Raw genomic sequence first — 19,770 nt, 5'->3', positions numbered from 1 at the left:
GAAAATATATGGACGAAAAGGACACATATATTATAAAGGGATATATATATTCGTAATATCGACTGTAGTATGGTTGAATAACACATTATATAACTTGGAGAAAATTGTAAAGCTGATAATTTTTTAAAAAAACTTCTGCAAGTTGCGTTTCATTGCGTGATTATAGCAGATCAGTAGTGGAGGGATATGAATATAGGAGCAGGAGCGAAGCACTGAAGGGAGAAAAAGAAACCCAATAATTTATTATATATATGGTTAAATGGATTGGTAACTATTCGCAGGTAAAATGCCAAAAGGGGAGTAGGAAAACGAAAAAGGAAAAAACATCTATATGCACATATATACATATGCACAATCCTGCGAGCACGTACCTACCCTGCGAGTTGCACCAAAATTGAAGCCTCTCATCCAAATTGAAACACATACAGCCCATTCCCAAAACACAAAAAAAATCAGGGTCCAAAATAAACAAAGTAGAAAAAAAAAAAAAAAAAAAAAAAAAAAAATGATTATACCCGTTCGCTGCTTCACCTGCGGGAAACTAATTGGAAATTTGTGGAGTTTATATGAAAAAAAGTTAGAAGAAGGAGTATCAAAATGTGACGCACTGGACGAGTTAAATTTGACAAGATATTGCTGCAGGAGAATGATACTAACCCATGCAGACATGATGGACAAGCTGTTGTGCTATAACATTTATGAGAGGAAGTTATAGGTGAAGAAAAAATTGTGAAGACGATTGGCCCTATCTTTATAGCCGAATGGAAAAGTAGCAAATTATAAAATTTCTCTATTTTGTGATCAAGGCCAGTTTTTGAGTTTTTTCAGATGAGTATAATATATATATACAAGTGCAAACTTGAGAAAGATGAAAAGAAATAAAGAAAGAAGAACAGAAATAAAGAAAGAAGAACAGAAATAAAGAAAGAAGAACAGAAATAAAGAAATGAGAACAGAAATAAAGAAATAAGAAAAGAAATAAAGAAAGAAGAAATTTTTCTCTGGTATATTTATTATGCAAAAAGCCACATATTGTGTCAACCAGAATAACGTACGTGAATGTCAACTCTTCCTAAATCCCTTTCTTTAATTACATCAATTATTGACAATGGATCTAGCATAGCAACATCATTATATATTAAAAGGATTTGCTCATAAGGTTTTTCTAATTTTTTTGAGAGTTTTAGTTTCAAATGACCAACTTCTATTCCACCATTCTCGACTAAAGTGAGTGTTTCTCCACTGGGCAGGTTGAAAAATAATTCCACGTCTTGTTTATTTGGAATATCCCTTTTAGATTGGATTTGCTTCATTGTTTCGATAGGTTTTTTTAACTTGTCCTTTTTTTCTTGCAGGGGTAGACTCATCATTCCTTTAGAGAATTCATCCATCCTTCACTTTTTTTTTTTTTTTTTTTTATTATTTTTCTTTTTTTTTAAGTTAGTTTTTTCACCTTTTCCTCTTCCTTCATTTGAATTTATTATTTTGTGTTAGGCAAAAATCTCTTTTCTGTATGTCAATCCTTTCTCGTGTGTATATTTTTGTGGAACTTGTCCTAGTAACCTTGAGAATTATCTTTTCCTTTTTTTTTTTTCGTGCTTGTAACTTGGTCTCACATGTATAATTTCGAAATATGTTTATCATCAAATCATGTGTAGGAATTGTTTTTTTTTTTTTTTAAATTCGCTGAAAGGAGGACAGGCACTTTAGATATGTCCACTTTTGCATGTTAATTGGGATAAGTAAAAATAGACGTTTTAAAACTGTCGCTTTTTTTTTTTTTTTTATTCTTCTTCTTTTTACAAGTGCGTGGAGGTAAAAAAAAAAAAACAAAAACAAAAAACTGTCATATAGTTTTTTTTTTTCTTTTTTTTTTTTTTATTTTATTTTTTTTTTTTTTTTTTTTTTTTTTTTTTTTTATATGTGTGCAAATTTGTGTAGGTATATTTTCAGTTTTGCCCTAATTAATCTTAGCAACCTAGATCAGAATTTTTTACGAAAAAAAAGGAATGAACTTAATATAAGCTGTTAAAATATGAAACTATCCTCATTTCATAACTTCTCCGTTTATGAGAAATGACCGGAGTGAAGAAGTGACGAAATGACGAAATGACGAAATAAAATATAGACATGTGACACACCTAGGACATGCTAGTTCCGTTTCGTAGTGGTGGAGAGGAAGGTAAAAACAAACGAGCACGCTATTATGATGTGTAGTCTATGAATGGAAAGTAAAAGCACGTGAAAAAGAAAGACAAAAAAAAAAAAAAAAAAAAAAAAAAAAAAAAAAAAAAAAAAAAAAAAAGATGAACACATCTTTGTCATGAGTAAAAAATACGTATATATCCATATTGGCAACATAATACTATATGGATATATCTTCCTCTGCATAAAATCTCGTAAAAGTCTATTATTGCTCCATCTTAATCTTTATTTTCGAGTTGTTGTCAATTCCGTACGTGTATAGACTTGAATTGGTGTCTACGATTTCGATGCACATAGGATTGTTCTAAAAAAAAAAAAAAAAAGAAAAAAATCATAAAAGAAAATTATAAATGGAATAATTCATACTATGTTGGCTTAAGAAAAATATGAATTTTACCCTATGGGTAGAAACTCGAATTTTTCTTAAGTATAAATCTCATGATCACTACTTTTCAATCATTTGACAACAAATCTTCGTTTCATAGTGTTTTTTTTTTATTCTACGCTTCATTTTCGATTGGCTTACCTCGTCTGTATAAAATAACTGTAACTTGGGGAGGGGGACAGAATACAGTCTCGAACACAAGTACTTCAAATCTTTTATGTTCATGTGCTTATTAACCTTTTTCTTTACGATGTCAAAATTTTGGGAGTTCAGAAATTCCGGAATTATTGTGATGTTAATTAGGTTGCTCTGCATTCCCTTGGGCATTTCATCACTGGCTTGGTCTGGAAAGAGGCGCAGGGATACAGAGAGAGAAAGACAGTGTACTCAAAGGGATGGGTAGATATCTGTAGCACTGTACTCACGAACACGTGTATGTAAAAATGTATACTCATGGATTCATACCAACGCAGAGGCACCCACGGATGGATGCATAGAAATGAATGAAAAGTATAATTGAGAACTCACCCTGAGGGGATTCGTAGTGCACCCGTTCGAGACGCTGGCTGTGCCTGTGGTTAAGCACAGGTTCGTTAAATATCTTTGCCACATGATCCTTTCGATACAATGATATGAAAAATCGTTCCGAATTTATGCGCTCATTTTTATTTATTGAACTCCTATTCAATATTTTCAACATGGGCAAGATGGATACAAATATATATCGGAGATTTTTCTTAAGTCCTAAATTATTTTTTGTGTTCTGAAAATTTAAGATTTCTAAATGGTAGAATATGTAAAAGAGGTCTCGTATTGTTTCGTAATTTTCTATTTTGTTATTATCAAATAGTAACTCTTTCAAATGACTAAATTTTTCATTTATTTTTTGAAGCAAATCAGATTGGGTATCCATTTTTTTATTTTTCTCATCCGGATTTATACACATATTTCGAGCAATATCTACTAAATTATCATTATCTGGAAATTTATTGTTCTTTAGAAACACTGATTGAATAGACTTTGTTTTGTAGATGAAGTAAAACATATCTTCATAGTCGTGTAAATAATTGTCGTTAAGAACTATTTTTTTTAATTTTTTAAAAGAGCATATATCTATTTCAATTTTTTCCACTATATTAATTTTATTCTCTATTTTGTTTAAGTTTTCTTCCTCTTGTTTGATTTCACTCAGATCTGAGTCCCCATTTGTTCCACAGTTAGTTACATTTGTTGAAGTTTTTGCATGTATAGACTCTTTGAGATTACTAACTTTTGCATTTGATTGGACATTGGTTAATTCATCATCCATACTAGATTGCAATATTTTTCTATATTTCGCATTCTGAACATATAGGAGAAGTACTGGAGAATTCGTAAGGTCTACATTTCTTATTCTGATGTTGGTCAGGTAGTTCTTTTTCAAGCTCAGAATTTCCATATTGGGGAAGACAAAGGAAAGAATCAGAACATCTTCCCAATCAATCATTGCATTGTCAATGCACAATTCTTTGATTTGATCAAAATATATCAAGTCGTCATGAATACAATGATTATGTATATTTGAGCGGTTTTCTTCATTTGAGCAGTTTTCTTCATTTGAACAATCTTCTCCTGTGTTAGTACCTTTGTTGGGTTCCCCATTTTCACCTACCTTGCCACAACCCCGTATATGCTTGGCGAAAACAGACTGCAGAGTCAATTTTGTAAACTTATTATCTGATACGTTCAGATAGGATAATTCTTTAGCAAGACTGATAATTTTAAAAATGTCTATCCAATTACTTAAGAGATTTCCGCACAGAGATAAACTTTGCAAATTGTGAAATACAAGACTGTGGTGTAATCCACATGTATATATCAAATATTTATTTAAAGTTATATTTTTTAGTTGAAAAAAATTTTCAAAATATTTTCTAACTTTTGTTTCTCCACTAAATTGAACTTTTTTAGTTTTCTTCGTTTGATAATCTTCAACATATAAATCCGAATCCGAAAGAAAATACTTGTATCTAAAATTTAAAGCTTGAACAAATGTTAACCCTACGTGTATTTTGTCTATTGGCAAAAAGGAGCATGGTTTCAAGTTTCTGTTCCATATGCATAGTTTCTTCATACATTTTTTTGTGTCTTCCCTGAACCCATTTCCATAATCGTGACTAGCCAAATTGTAGAACCTTTTTGTTTCTTCCCTCTTCAGCAAATGTAAAGGCGAAAAGTAAAACTCATTTCTGAAATCTCCAAAATTTTTCCCTTCCATTATGTTGTCCCATTCGATTCCGTAAAATGTTTGCTTCGGCTGGGGATGATTCTTTAGCGTCCCAATGAATCGCACTGTTCCTACCTTTATGTTTATTTTCTCGTTAAACAGGTACATTGCCAAATTTTCATCTACCACTTCACTGTCTACCTGTGTTTCTGAGGAGCTTGAATCGTGTAACTTCCCGTCAGCACTTATCATCTCGCCACTGCATTTTCCAGATCCTTCGGTTTGATTAAACAGAGAGGATTCCTGGTTCCCAATTTCCAATTCTGCTGCATCTGGAATATTTAACTGAATTCCCACTTGGCTTACATCCAATTTTCTGAAGTTGCAACTGAACACTCGGATGCCTACGAATAATTCTTTCTTGTTATCGAGCAAGTTTTCCATTTGCCATGCGGTAAGTATTCATAGGGTGCATATATTGTACACATTTGTGGAAGCATAAGCACCACAAAAAATAATAAAAAAAAAAAAAATGAAAAATGATAAAATACAAATAATTTCTCTTTTTATATTCTCTTATTTTGTGAACACTTCTCTATTGGATTTAAGCTGTTCCTATAAGGAGGAATAACAAAATATGAATTTTCACATTAAACGAGAAGTTTCAGCAGTTTTGGGATGGAGGAGATGGGTGACCCCCAGAAGAAAGTTGTGCAATATTTTTACCATAAATTGGGATACCCTCTCTTCTCCTAAAACATATGTAATTTTTTCGTAATGATGAACCTCAAAGGAAGAAAAAAGTTCACTTCACATTGTGCACTGTACATATATGTATATATGTATGTGTGTACATGGACTTATATGCATGCACAAGATCCTGTATGAACAAAAGCGACACTCTTTATGTAGGCCTCTTCACTGGCTTTCCTATTTTTCAAAAATGGACTGAATTCCTCATGCTGAGAATGAACATACGTTTCGTAGAAGGGAAAAAAAAAAAAAAAAAAAAAAATCAATCGAATAGAATAGAATCAAGCCGAGTCAAATCGAATAGAATCAAATCGAGTCCAAACCTTCTTAACTGCGATGTTATTTGTCTATGGCTCAAATGCAATCATAAAAAATGGGATAAGAATTGAGTGTGTCATTAAATTGGGTTTTCTATATTGTGCTGCTTAAGTTAGGTTTTTCCCCTAATTGACATCTTATCTTTTCCTATATTTTCTACTTTTTTTTTTTTTTTTTTTTTTTTTTCTTCATATTTATATCATGTGCTTGGAATTTTTGCTATACCATAATGACACATCATTTCGTTTCCAGATAATACGAGGTAAAGTTTGCAAATTTTATACATGAATCCACACAACCCTTCAGGGGTACATGGAAAAAAAAAAAAAAAAAACTTAAAAAGGTTGAATGCGGAAGTAGTGGGAACGACAAAAATAAACTATAGTTATTTTTTTAACGCAACGTAAAAAAAAAAAAAAAAAAAAAAAAAGAGTTATACTAAATTCTGTTGAAAAAAAAAAAAAAAAAAAAAAAAAAAAAAAAAAATAGAAAAATTGGGACTAATTTAATAAACAAAAATAATCACCCCCTCCTCCCATACGTTCTCTCTATTTTCCAAATATTCATATATATGATTCATATATGATATGTATACTTGTGAATTTTAAACAAATTACCATAAAGGTTTACATAAAAGAAAAACCAAAATAAAACAGAAATAATATTACATGTGTGTTATGTAAAATGTCTTAAATGTACATGCACGTAGTGTGTATGCATAAATAAAAGAATTCCACCCAAGTGACAGGATAACGAAGCGCAACAATTCTAAAAAAATAGGATCAATGCGTGCATGCAAATATTTCCATTTATATCTACCGGGAAAAAACTCGGCGGGGTTCCAAAAATGCCAAGGTGGGAAAATCAAATGGGTGTAAAAAAAAATACATACATATATATATATATACACATATATATATATATATATACATATACATATACGTACGTGCATATATCGTACAAAAATTTGGAAACGCCTTCTACACGAGGAGTGTGGCATTTATGCATCCATCCAACTCTGGGTTGTTAGTGACTTGAGCGAATTTGGCCCATATCACTTTTCCTGATTGAGTTACAAGCCCCAATTCACTTACATTGACTTCTATAATGGTACCTTTTGTAATTATCCCTAAGTTAGTATATAAATTTGATTGCGGATTAACCTTTACACTTATTATGTCTAGTGAGAAGGTAGTTTTTAATTCACTGTGATAAACATTAGCTTTTTTAAATCGTAAACTACTTGGTCTAATATATCTTTCAAACTTAGGATTTTTTCTTGTGAAATCATTACCAACAAATGATATTTTATCAATTAATCGTTTCCATGTTTTTCTTCTTCTCTTACCTGATTTAACAACTCTTAGCATTTCCGCTTCATTTAAAGCTTGGATTTTGGGAATTGGCAATTCCCATTTTCCTGCTTTACTTTTTCTCTTCTGTTTAAGTAAGTTTGTTAAAACTTTCGTGTGTTTAATTTGGGTTCTGTCTAATAAGTATGATGGTAATCCATTTTCATCATTAATTTTGGTTCTTTTTTTTACATCCTTTGGCTCATGTGCTTTAATAGTCTTCTTTAGATTTACTTTTTCTGTATATTTTTTCTTATTATATATTTTTGCCTTTATTCCTCTTAATTTCTTAGCTTTCAGTGATTCTTTGTGTACTTTCCTGGCTTCTTTTTTTTCGGATTTTTCAAAGTAGTCGAATCGGTATCCATACCTCTTTCTGTGCAGCTCTATGTAATTGTTCTGTGGCATTCTTCCTTTTTTTTTTTTTTTTTTTTTTTTTTTTTTTTTTTGGGTATGTGGGGGGGGAGTGAACGTATATGGGTAAAATCGGGCACTTAAAAAAGTAGGAAATATTCTAGGTGATTTTGCTGTTTTGCTGTTTTGTTATTTTGCTATTTTGCTACTTTGCTACTTTGCTATTTTGCTATTTTGCTATTTTTCGGTTTTGCGGCTTTAGTGTTTTTTCTGGATCTATATCATGGTTTCTTGCGTACTTCATAGGCACGTTTTGGTTATCGATTGAGGGCAAAGTTCTCGTTGGAGCTTCAGGATCAACATTCTCATTAGTTCTACGAGGTCACGATCCTTTATGTTCTTTGTAGTTGAAAAATTTAAGGATCATCTCGCTCAAGCAGAATTGGCCAAATGGACGAATTCGCTTAAAATGACGCCTTGTTCCCTTTGGTTGGGCTTAGTCTGCCAACTTAGGAAAAGTTTAGCTACGAAAGATGGGTTATGGAGAATTCTTTTCTTCTCTTTTCTCCTCTTTTGAAATATTTGTTCCGAAATATCCCATACAAAGTGGGGGAAAAGGAAGGGAAACATTTATTCACTTTTTTTTTTTTTCAATTTCTTTCATAATTATATCGATTTTTTTTTTTTTTTTTTTTTTTTTTTTTTCAATTTGGATTAACATGTATGTGGCATTTATAGTAATTCATAATTTAACTAGTTTTTGTGGATTATTTTTTATTTTATTATTTTTTCCACATAAAATTTTATAGTAGTTGGAAACACAGCATGAGATGGAGATAATATCTTTATTTTTTTCATATGCGTGGCAATACATATAATCGAGTAGGTTTTTGTTTTGTTTTAATTTTTTTTTTTTTTTTTTTTTTTTGGGAAATTTACATACAGTTTTCTTTCCTTTCCCTTCTTTGGCGCCGCGAGCAGGTCGGATCAGGGAAAGGTTTTTTTTTTTTTTTTTTTTTTTTTTTGTTTAATTATTTTGCATCTCTATTTTGCAATTTTATCTTTATTTATTGACCGAATGAAACACGGCAAACATGTGGTGAAGAAGCGCAAATGCTTTTCTTCAATGACATAGAACAAATTGGGTCCCTTCCTTTAAGTCATATTTCCCACGTGTGCTTTCCTTGGAAACCTTATGTTGTCTGTGAGTTCTGCGTTAATTTGCATTTTTCAAATCGAAATGGGCACATAAAAAGAAGTTGTACACGTATTAATGTATGTCGACCGAGTGGTTACGCATATATATATGTATATATATATATATATATATATATATATATGTATGTATGTATTACTTAGATACATAACTCTGATTATAGTGGGCAATTTAAAATTATGGAAAAAGCAAGCACCCTTCTACCTCTAGTAGGGAGGGAAAGGATCATCAGGAACGTTTCACAACACGAATCGAATGTTATTGAAATTTTTTTTTACTTTTGCATAATTTAAATGGAGAAAAGGAAAATGAGACGAACATGTGGAAGGTACATGAGTGTATAAGTATATGTGCAGTACGCACATAAGCACATTTGTAGATATCTACTACATGTGTACATTCACACCAGTGTGCATACTTCAAATGGAAATGCTTACGAAGAAATTGCATGACAATGATATGATGAGAATAACAGGAAAAAAAAAAAAAAATATAAAATAAATGAAAAAAAAAATAAATGAAAAAAAAATAAATGAAAAAAAAATAAATGAAAAAAAAATAAATGAAAAAAAAATAAATGAAAAAAAAATAAATGAAAAAAAAATAAATGAAAAAAAAATGAAAAAATAAAACAAATTCAAGTGGCGTATGGTCTACTAAAGTTGGATGTATCACATTTTCTCGTCACAACATCTGTGCAAGATTTGGGAAAATTAGGGCCTTCGCACATCCTCAGTTGTTTTTATTAAAAAAGGATTTCAAATTATCTGGAAGCATCCGCAGAATAAAATTTTCCTTTCTGCTCTTGCTGAACCTGGTGATGAATACATGTATGTGAAATGTTCATGAGAGTATTTTTTTTTTTTTTTTTTTTTCACGTATAAAAAAGGAGACATACTCACTTTTTGGTCTCTCTTTTGTATTTCCACTCGTGTTCATAAGGATAGAAGATGTGGAGATCTACATGGGCATTCGTCCTATGCATACGTTGTGTGTATATGCAATCGGTTCAGTGGTGAGGGTGAAATTACCATGGCTTTATTTCCCAAAAGGGCAGGGAGATGACTTGCCACTTGTCATGTTCGAGCAACCTGGGGAAAGTAAAAAAAAAAAAAAAAAAAAATGAAAGAAATATGAACAGAGCGAAGTGGGAAATGTGAATAGTGATAATTAGGAAAAGATAACAGAAAAATGGCAGATGAAAAACGTTAGCAGAAAAATGGCAGATGAAAAACGTTAGCAGAAAAATGGCAGGTGCAAAACGTTAGCAAAAAAATGGAAGACGAAAAAGCCGAAACTGTGTCCAAACAAACTGGCGACGAAACGACCGGGTGGATAAGCGTCCACCCTACCCCTGCAGAGGTACATCACGAGGGAAACACACATATGCTGATCACATCACATAGCATAACTTTTGGATAGCATAACTTTTGGATCGCACAACTGTTGGATAGCACAACTGCTGGATAGCACAACTGTTGGATCGCACAACTGTTGGATCGCACAACTGTTGGATAGCACAACTGTTGGATAGCACAACTGCTGGATAGCACAACTGCTGGATCGGCTTCCCACAAAAGGGTAATTTCTTCTTACCTCCGTTTAACAACCGTTTTGGTATTTAGAGGAGGATAGCCACCCCTGTACGACCTGGTCTTGTAGTGAAAGGGGCCATTAACCTCTATAGCTATGTTTTGAAAATTTTTGAATGAGTAATTATTATTTATCAAGTCATCACGCAGTATAGCAATATCAATAAGTAGTCCATTCTCCGTTATGTATTCCACGTGACATGGAATCTTTAAATCCTTTTGAATAATATCAGCAATTTCATAATGTAAAGAGGAGGAACTATAAGATATTATTCGCATGTTATTAAGGTATGTTTGTTTAAATAACTTCAATGGTTCTTCTCCAAATCGAAAGGTCTTTACTTTGTCATTTTCTGCATGAATTCTTTGTATAATGGTAGATTCCTCTACTTCTCTATCACTATGAGTGTCTGTATACATGCTGTATGAAAGATAGGATTGATACAACTTACACACCATAATTTCTATAGGGGTATTAACACTACTATCTTTGGTATAAGCATAATAAGACTGATTAAAGTAAACACTGTTCTTGTAATGATTTAATGTCTCTTCGTTTAAACTTTTCAGAAATGGCAAGTCATATACAAAATTGAAAAGTTCCTTATCGATGTACGTTAGTGCTGACATATACCGTATAATATCAACTAATTCGATTGGCGTATAATTGTTTCGATTTTTTAGAATCATTTTTGAAAGAAAATAAAGAATCAATGTTTTTATCTGTTTCAAACGAGATGTAAAATTCTTTGGTTGTTTCTCATCAATTCGGCTATTGCAGTCCCCTCTCTCTTCTGATAATTCCTCATCCAACAGGTAAAGTGCTCTCACAAGTTTCACAATCAGCTGATTATTCCTGTAGTCCAACAAGTGCAATTTCTTAATGATTGACACAAAAAGGATATTCAGCAATTTTGTCGAATTAAATTCTAACGTTGCTAAACTATGAAATGAGAGAATCAGCTCTTCTATGCTCAGTTCATCTGCATTTTTCATAACTTCAGAAGCAATGATGTTAAGGATGCTTAAATTCGTGTATGGAAATTTGCAAAGGGTACACAAACAGTATGCGTAAAGGTTCACGGGTCGTCTCCTCGCCTCACCACGCTCGTTTATCTCCTCCTTTGTGGATTCATGCTTTGTCGCTTCATTCAGTGATTCACCAGTTATGGGAGAGGGGCTCATTTGAGAACCTTCAACAAACCTCATCCTGGTATGCCTCAAATCCTCCGGACCGTACTTTTTTACGTGCTCATTTGCGTAAGCCTTTTCTTTTTCTAAGTCATCTAGTGAACTGTCTAAGCAGGAATAATTAGCCAAGTGGTATATAGAGTACATTAAATCTTTCATGTGAAAAGGAGAAGAAATAAAAATATCCGGTTCTGGGTTTTCATTATTCATGTTTTTCTTCATGTTTTTGTAAAAATTATCAATGTTCACTTGGTCATATAGTGAATATGTGCACTCCTCAGAGTTAACTTTTTTAATATCCTCATTTGAGTCTACATGAGATTTAACCAAAGATTCATCTGTCACCGCTGTTCTTTCTCGTCGCTCTGAATCTGCATCTCCCTTGGATTCCACCTTATCCAAATCATCATCACGATTGTTAATATTGGGATGGACCTTGTCCCCAAAATTCTCACTAATCAGATCGATATCATTTCGACTAGGGGTAAGTGAAATCCTCTGTAAGTACGCCAAGAGATGTTTGGAAAAATTCAGGAAAAGAGACTTGATATAAATCTTCTTAATATTGCAAAGATACACAGCTTCACAAAGGAGAGTCATGTCAAATTTATCCATAAAGAAAACGAGAAAAAAATATATATACTTAAAAATATTTGTATGATCATATTTTAAAATGCAAAAACACTTCAAAATGGTTATGATGTCCTTAATATTTATGTATGGAATAAATTTATACATATCTTTATTTTTTTCATAACTTGTTAATTTTTCATTTGTTGAAAATATTTTATATATAATTTTTAAATGTTTGTTAATACTACCTACTACTCTCAAAAAATTTCTATTCCTTGTAATGTAATACAGTCTTTTCCTTTCTTCTTTCATTTTAAGTATATCCCCATCGTCTACCTCTTCATATGAGTTATCATCATAACCAAATGTTAACATACCCTTATTTGTATGATCCGTGACAGATAACTTTTCTTCCTCAACACCACAAGAGCAAATCTTATCTGAGTTATGCGATGATCCTAGTAAACTTACCTTCTTACCCTTAAAAGAAGAATTCATCCTTATTTTCCTTTCATTTAAATATGCTGTGGTGAACTTATACAATGAAAACACACTCATGGTGATGTTTAAGTAATTATAAGGATTGGTGTCAAATATGAAAAAAATGTCTTCAATATTTTCTTTATTGTATATGCCTTTATATATTTTGTCCACATTATCGTTCAGCAATTCATTATTTTTTTTAAGTATATAATTCCAATTAATTTTTTTGTTAGTTCTTTCTCTTATCATTTTGATATTTTCCTTTGGTGCACCCCAAATACCTTCTTCCATTAGCTCTTTTATAGTTTTTCTGTTTTTTTTTAATAAAATGTAATCATTAACAAGATCGAACTCGTTCTTATTTGTCGTTTGTCCAATATAATCATGTGATTGTTTCATCCTTTGCAATGTCGAATCATTTGTCCTTTCACACACTATATTACCAATCTGGGCATCTATAGAATCTACCTTTTCTAAAATCTCTTCTTCGTGTACAATCCCCTGTTCATTCCTCTCTGTCCATAATTTACTCTGCTTACATTTTGCAGAAAAAGATGGTTTAATAAAAAAGTTCCTTTTATTAAACTTGTCAATAAATTCAGAGTTATGGCAGTACTGGTGATTACTCCCTTTTTTGTTTTTCCCATCCTGATGGTGATAGTAGTGTGATTTTTTTCTCCATACACATCTGTTTTCTTCCCCATTAGACTCCAGTGCTTGAAACAAATTCCTTCTCTTAAAAAGCTTCTTTACAAAATTGTAATTTCCATCTTGCTTTGTTTTCAGAAAACTTGATTTTTTTATTACGACTGAATAAGTTTCTTTAGTGAGTAGAAATGCAATGAGAAGGAGGTATATCAAGTATGCTATGAGCAAAAGGGAATTGGCAAAAATGGTCATTATAACCATTCATCTTTCTTACATGCCAGGAGAAAAAAATGGGGACATGTTATCTCTAAGCATAGATGTGTGTGAACATGTGGAAGGAAAAAGAAAAAAAAAAAAAAAAATACTAAAATTGGAAAAACTGGAAATATTGGAAAAATGTTCTTCAGGATGGGCGTGAACGTAGGGACAAGTTAAAAAACTTGCGTTACTTTTTTTTTTTTTTTTTTTTTTTTTTTTTTAAAAAAAAGAAAAACATTTCGAATATACCTTTTTCATCATCCCATAGTGTAGTTGCCATTTTTTAACTCCATAGATTGGATAATGCGTGGGGAGAGAATAAATTCATACGCATAGCTATTTTAATTTTTTTTTTTTCAAATCCGTTTGTTTTACCGGACCTCACGTGCTCACTTGATTTCGCTGCTTCTGAATGTCACTGCCATTTAAATCTTAATTTATTTTTTGGACTCTTGCCCCTTCCCCTAAAATCTTATTAGTGCTTTTATCTATACCTTTATTTACCACCATATCCATACTTTACGAGCTTTTCATAAGGCAGTATATCCTTATTTTAACACAATTATATGATAAAATTTTGGACATTTTAAGCACATTTCTGCTTAGGTACATAAAAGGAAAATCATTATTTTAAGACCCCAGTATGGGAATGTATTAACAAATTCAGCAGGAGAATGAAAAAAAGGTATGAACCATCAAAACGGTGGAAAATTATACCTCTACGTTAAGCAATATGAAAAGAAAAATTACAAAATGGGACAATTAGATTACAGACACAAAATAAAGTAATAAATTGTTGTATATGAAAAATCCAGACTTTTAGAGAAGTAATCATCATTGGGGAACAATCCATAAAAGTGATAAAAAAAAAAAAAAAAAAAAATTGCATAAATAAAAAGTGATAATTAAAATAAGCAAAAATAAAAGTAATTTATTTTCTTTCACTGTACCAAAACGATATAAAACCAAAGTTGTTATTTTAACCACACTTTGTTTTTTTTTAAGTTAACATACTTAGCATTATTTACTCTTACACACCTTGCTCTGAATTTACACACACAATGAAGAAGAAGTATCACGAGTGTAAAAGGTTCCAGATAACACTTCAACATTGTATGAATACCTAAGTGCTAACATAATGAAAGACGCAAAGTGTACTTGCTTTTAAGTGCACAACCGTAAGGGGAGCACACACACCACCAGCACAACCAATTTTTCATTCTTTTTTTTTTTTTTTTTGTCCTAATTTTTTCCTCTATATGGTTATGATTCCAAACGACGGCAGACAGTGTAGGTAATTTTATATCATTGGTAAATCACAGGTTTTTTTTTTTTTTTTTTCTTTTTTTACTGTTCCAATTTGCGGTTCAAAAAAAAAAAAGGTTGGATTTTAAAAAAAAAAAAAAAAATAATAGTAATAGGGGTAACCTACAATTAATGATAATTATATTAGTAATTATAAAATTGTAACAATAATAGCAAAAGGTAAAAGTGGCAGTGGTAAAATTAGCAGAAGAAAAAATAATCGGGGGACGAAGTAATGTGCAAATGGTTCATGTGGTTATCAAGAAAAGTTAAAATTTACACACACATAAGCAAGGAACATACAGGAATGCAAAACACGCACATGTGCAAATCTTGAACCCTTCACACCCAAATTGATATAATATACATTTCATCTGATTCTCACTCTCGCTCACTTAATGCTCTTCTTCCTTTTCATAATTGTAAAAAAAAAGAAAAAAAAAAAAAGGTGCGCAACATGGTGCTTTTCCTCTACATATTCCGTATGCAAAAACATGGTGTAGTAGTTCTATGCAGCTGCACCTTGCCGTGAACAGCTATGTACAAATACGTGTATAAAAAATGGAATTTGGATTTACTCTACATAAATAAGGTGAAAAGCTTAAAAAAAGAACTCTTGTATGCTACATTATTTATTTTTCCCTTAAAAATATGAATAAACAATAAAAGGTTATAAAACACTTATTAACAGGATTATAATGGAGGGGCTATAAAATTCCTATTAACAGGATAGTAAAAAAAAAATAAAACAATAAAAAAAAAAAAAAAATGAATAAAATAAAACAATAAAAAAAAAAAAAAAAATGAATAAAATAAAATAATAAAAAAATAATAAAATAATAAAAAAATAATAAAATAATAAAAGAAAAATGTAAGATCCTCCTCCCTTCCTATTATCCATGCCTCCACGCGGAAAAATGCACACACCGTGAATTATTGCTACAATTATCATAAACAAATTGTGGTCAGCTCAAAATTATGTTTAAAAAAAAAAAAAAAAATATTTTAATAATGCTCCGTTTTTTTTTTTTTTTTTCCCTCAAATTGATTCATTTACATATAAAAAAGTAAATCCAAAATATCCATATATGTTAAAGCGTCTTGGCATGTATGAAAAACCAAGATTTATTCCTCAAAAGCCCATGGATTGGATTTCAGAAAATTATCAGTTGCCTCCTTGATGGCATAATTCGGTATGACCTCTCGCATGGAAAATTGCTCACGACTCACGGGATCGAAGGAACCATTATGCTTTACATGTTCATACAGAAATATTTTATCATAAGTCATTCCACTGGGAGTAATAACAGGTTCATTCATTAAGCACATGGATATTTTACAACATAAATAATCAGGTATTTGTTTTCTTTGAAATGAATCCAAAATTTCTTTAAAAAGATTTTCTGTCTGCTGTGTTCTTAAGTATTTCTCTTCATTTGTAATATATCCAATTTGATTAAGTAAGTTAATTTTATCGATTAGAAATGATTGCAATTCTGTGTAGGTCAACTGTTTGTTTTGTTCATCTCGTAAGTATATTAATTTTTTTGCTTGTAATATGTATCTATTAATTTCACTTTCGTTAGAATCCTTTAAATAGCTAGATAATGTTTTTGCCTTTGTTAATTTTTTTAAGCCTTCTTCTAAACTATTTAAATGTAAAAGTGTTAATCCCAGTATAAAATGAGCCTTAACAGATTCTTCTTCCAAATTTAAAGCTTGTCTTGCATCACTATTTGCTAATTTCCACAATTTTTGTTTCTTATAACATAATGCTCTATTCGTGTAATATACATGATTTGTATTATCATATGAGATTGCCTTCGTGTAGTAATCAATGGCTGATTCAAAGTACCCTAATTTGTAGCTCTGATTCCCTAGTACTTTATATTTCTCAGCTTCTCTTTTTCTATCCTCCGGGTTTAACATATCGCAATTTGTTGCATGCACATGTCTTTTCTGCACTTCCTCTTCCACATCGACGTTGTTCTTTTGGTTGTGTTCATCATTTAGACTCTTATCATTACATTCTTTGTCATTTCTACATTTTCCATAAACATCATTACCTTGATGATAATCATTATCGCTATTGTGACAGTTACTGCTGGGGTTATGTGAATGGTCTTCTCCATTTTCAGCACTATTATGATCACTATCATTTCCCTCATCTACACCATTTTCACAATCTCTTCCTTTTTTTATCTGCTTGCTAAAATTGCCACTACTATTAAAACTATTCATGTTGTTCGTTATACAATTATTGCCTTTCCCATGACTGGGATGGTAACTCGGATTCATACTCATGTCCTTATAATTGATATTAGAAACATAGTTTCTTTTATTTCCTGTATTCTTACTCATCATTGTGTTGTTGTTCATATTGTAATTATTATCTAAATTATTTGTACTTTCGTTGTTACTATAGCTGTTCCTTCGGCTAATTCTTTCAAAATCATTATTTTCAGGATTTTCACCATACCAATGTCTATCTCCCATACTCATGTTGTAGTTGCTTCTATAATTTTCTGTATCTTCATCTACATAATTACCTTCACAAGTTGTTCCACATCCATCATAATTACCACGATTAATAATTGGCAACTCCATGGATTGTTGGTTATGATCTCCACTCAGTGGATGTGTGGAGTTGTTGTCTCTGCTTTTTCCCACACTGTATTGGTTATAGTATTCATTCATATTTCCACCAATATTGTTATCCCCACAATTGCTGCTATTGCTACAATCGTTATTACCACTATTATTCTTGTTGCCAATGTTGACATTATCATTCCTTGCGATGGGATTGTTTCTCCTCTCGACACTGCAACAATTGACATTACTGTAATCAACATTGCTGTATCCAACATTGCAGAAATCAACACTGCTGTTGTTCTGGTCTAAGCAACTATTGCTTCCTTGGGTTTCCCCTCCTCTGTAGTTAATGCTATTAGCACTATTGCCGTTTCGAATATTACTGTTTCGAATATTGCTGTTTTCATTACCACCTGAACAACTGTTACGTCCACTCTTGCGCTTCCTCTGAAATTGATGTTTCACCATACCTCTATTCGATGCATGTTCATCTGGGTTCACATGTGATGATGATGTGATAGATGCAGATGAACCAAATGAAGCACCAGATGATGATGATCCGTTATTTTTGGTGTACATTTTTCCATTATGATCATTTCCATCATTGTTTGCATTGTTATTTCGATCACTCTCTTCATCCTCATTGTTGTCCTCATTGTCATCTTCATCTTCGTTAGTATCTCCGTTATTATCACATCTACCAGTTCGGCTATAATGTCCATTATTATCATCATCATCATCTCGATCCCCATTACTATTATTATTATCATTACTTCCACCGTTTTGGGTTCTACTATTTGGATATCCACTCATGTTATTATTATATCCACTACTATTACTATAATTATAGTTGTTACTATTGGTTCCACCATTACTATCCTTATTGTTGTAGCTATTTTTACTGTTGCTACCTTTTCCTCCATTGTTGCTATTATTATTACCGTTATTTTGACTACTGCTATTTCCTGTCGTTTTGTTGTTGCTTGTTGACATGTTGCACTTTACATAATTCTCGCATGTGACACCATCTGATATGTCATACTTTATCTTATTATGATTAGAACTGCAATCTATGATATTGTTCCTCTGAAGGTTAATGATGTTACCCATGCTCCTTTGGTTTACATCTCTATTGATAGTACTGTTCATCCAGCTGTCTTTGCATCCCAAGTCATTGATGTGGTAGGAATCACTGATATCACCATAAATTTTGCTAACCATACATGCACTGTCCAAGGTTGCACTATCCACATTTGCACTTTCCATTAAGTTGGATAACCCGTTTCTGTTTTTGATCTTTTCCCACACATCTCTAATGTCTTTGTAGTTAACTTCTTTTCTATTTGCCTGAACGCGTTCATGCAGGTGCAAATTATTCATATTGGGGCTGGGATCTTGTTCTTCTTGCTTGTATGCTTTTGGAGAAAATTTCTGCTTGCCTTGTATGTGCTCACTGTTAGCTCCCTTAACACTTGTTAAGTATGTGTGGTTACTATTGCCATTGCGATTGCTGCTTCGATTACTACTGAAGCTCATGTTGCTGTTCATATTATTGTTCTCGTGGTAGTCCTTTTCTTTGCCATCACTCACATTGGGGAAGCAACGATTGCCTCTTATTCCTTTAACGTTGTTTTGAGCTCCACAATTGGAACTTGTACCAAAATTAGTCCTTCCCCCAACAATGCTTTCCGCGCTTTTCATAAAGGCGTTTAAATTGTTTGATAAATAGTTTATGTTCCAATTTTTCAAAAATCCTTTTTTTTCTTCGGCTTTATTAGTATCCATTCGTTTCAGCGATTTAAAAATTTGTTTATGAAAAAAAAAAGTTTTATATTTTAATGTGTTTGCATCCCAATTTTCGCTTATTTTGTCACTCTTATTGTATAATGTTTTTTTAACCTTCCTATTATTTGAAAATTTGTTGAAATTTCGAAATCGTTTTTTATTCTTTTTCTTCTTGTTATATTTATTCTTGAAATTTTCTTTTTCTCTCCTTTTAATTTCTGCTATACTATTCATTATATATGAAATCAGCTGTTTTTTTTTTTTTTTTTTTATTTTTATTTTATCTTTTCAAAAAAATTTTATTTTCCAAATTTTTTTTTTTTTTTTTTTTTTTTTTTCCCCCTTTTAACATGTTATAATGGTTTACACAGCATTTTTTTTACGCTTCTAATTTTTTGCCTCTTTGTTACTCTAATTTTGTTCGCTCGAGTATTTTTTTTTTTTTTTTGGAGAATTGGGGGGGTTTTTTTTTTTTTTTTTTTTTTTTTTTTTTTTTTTTTTTTTTTTTTTTTTTTTTTTGTTTTTTTTTTTTTTTTTTTTTTTTTTTTTGTGTG

The 19,770-nt window shown here is 31.5% G+C and overlaps 6 protein-coding genes across 6 annotated transcripts; 1 reads left to right on the top strand and 5 right to left on the bottom strand.

The window, feature by feature from the left end:
* Positions 1 to 505: 505 nt before the first annotated feature.
* On the top strand, positions 506 to 715 carry PGO_010650 (DNA-directed RNA polymerase II 8.2 kDa polypeptide; the record flags this gene model as incomplete). Its single annotated transcript, XM_028685705.1, has 1 exon — positions 506 to 715. One exon carries the CDS (start codon positions 506 to 508, stop codon positions 713 to 715), a length of 210 nt encoding a protein of 69 aa, XP_028541506.1.
* Positions 716 to 1,037: 322 nt separating this feature from the next.
* PGO_010640 (hypothetical protein) lies at positions 1,038 to 1,391 on the bottom strand (the record flags this gene model as incomplete). The annotated part of the gene is made up of 1 exon (XM_028685704.1): positions 1,038 to 1,391. The coding sequence occupies one exon, from the start codon at positions 1,389 to 1,391 to the stop codon at positions 1,038 to 1,040; it is 354 nt and encodes a 117-aa protein (XP_028541505.1).
* Positions 1,392 to 2,410: 1,019 nt separating this feature from the next.
* Positions 2,411 to 5,240, bottom strand: PGO_010630 (cytoskeleton associated protein; the record flags this gene model as incomplete). The annotated part of the gene is made up of 3 exons (XM_028685703.1): positions 2,411 to 2,509; positions 2,732 to 2,934; positions 3,119 to 5,240. The coding sequence occupies 3 exons, from the start codon at positions 5,238 to 5,240 to the stop codon at positions 2,411 to 2,413; spliced, it is 2,424 nt and encodes an 807-aa protein (XP_028541504.1).
* A 1,607-nt stretch (positions 5,241 to 6,847) lies between these two features.
* On the bottom strand, positions 6,848 to 7,627 carry PGO_010620 (ribosomal protein S8e; the record flags this gene model as incomplete). The annotated part of the gene is made up of 1 exon (XM_028685702.1): positions 6,848 to 7,627. One exon carries the CDS (start codon positions 7,625 to 7,627, stop codon positions 6,848 to 6,850), a length of 780 nt encoding a protein of 259 aa, XP_028541503.1.
* A 1,894-nt stretch (positions 7,628 to 9,521) lies between these two features.
* Positions 9,522 to 13,528, bottom strand: PGO_010610 (RAP protein; the record flags this gene model as incomplete). The annotated part of the gene is made up of 3 exons (XM_028685701.1): positions 9,522 to 9,603; positions 9,821 to 9,880; positions 10,386 to 13,528. The coding sequence occupies 3 exons, from the start codon at positions 13,526 to 13,528 to the stop codon at positions 9,522 to 9,524; spliced, it is 3,285 nt and encodes a 1,094-aa protein (XP_028541502.1).
* A 2,436-nt stretch (positions 13,529 to 15,964) lies between these two features.
* On the bottom strand, positions 15,965 to 19,450 carry PGO_010600 (E3 ubiquitin-protein ligase; the record flags this gene model as incomplete). Its single annotated transcript, XM_028685700.1, has 1 exon — positions 15,965 to 19,450. One exon carries the CDS (start codon positions 19,448 to 19,450, stop codon positions 15,965 to 15,967), a length of 3,486 nt encoding a protein of 1,161 aa, XP_028541501.1.
* Positions 19,451 to 19,770: the final 320 nt, after the last annotated feature.

The sequence above is a fragment of the Plasmodium gonderi genome, assembly GCF_002157705.1.
Source record: "Plasmodium gonderi DNA, contig: Chr01, whole genome shotgun sequence".
Classification (NCBI taxonomy): Eukaryota; Apicomplexa; class Aconoidasida; order Haemosporida; family Plasmodiidae; genus Plasmodium; species Plasmodium gonderi.
Note: the sequence above shows the minus strand (reverse complement) of the source record. Positions and strands in the feature narration are given on the sequence as shown.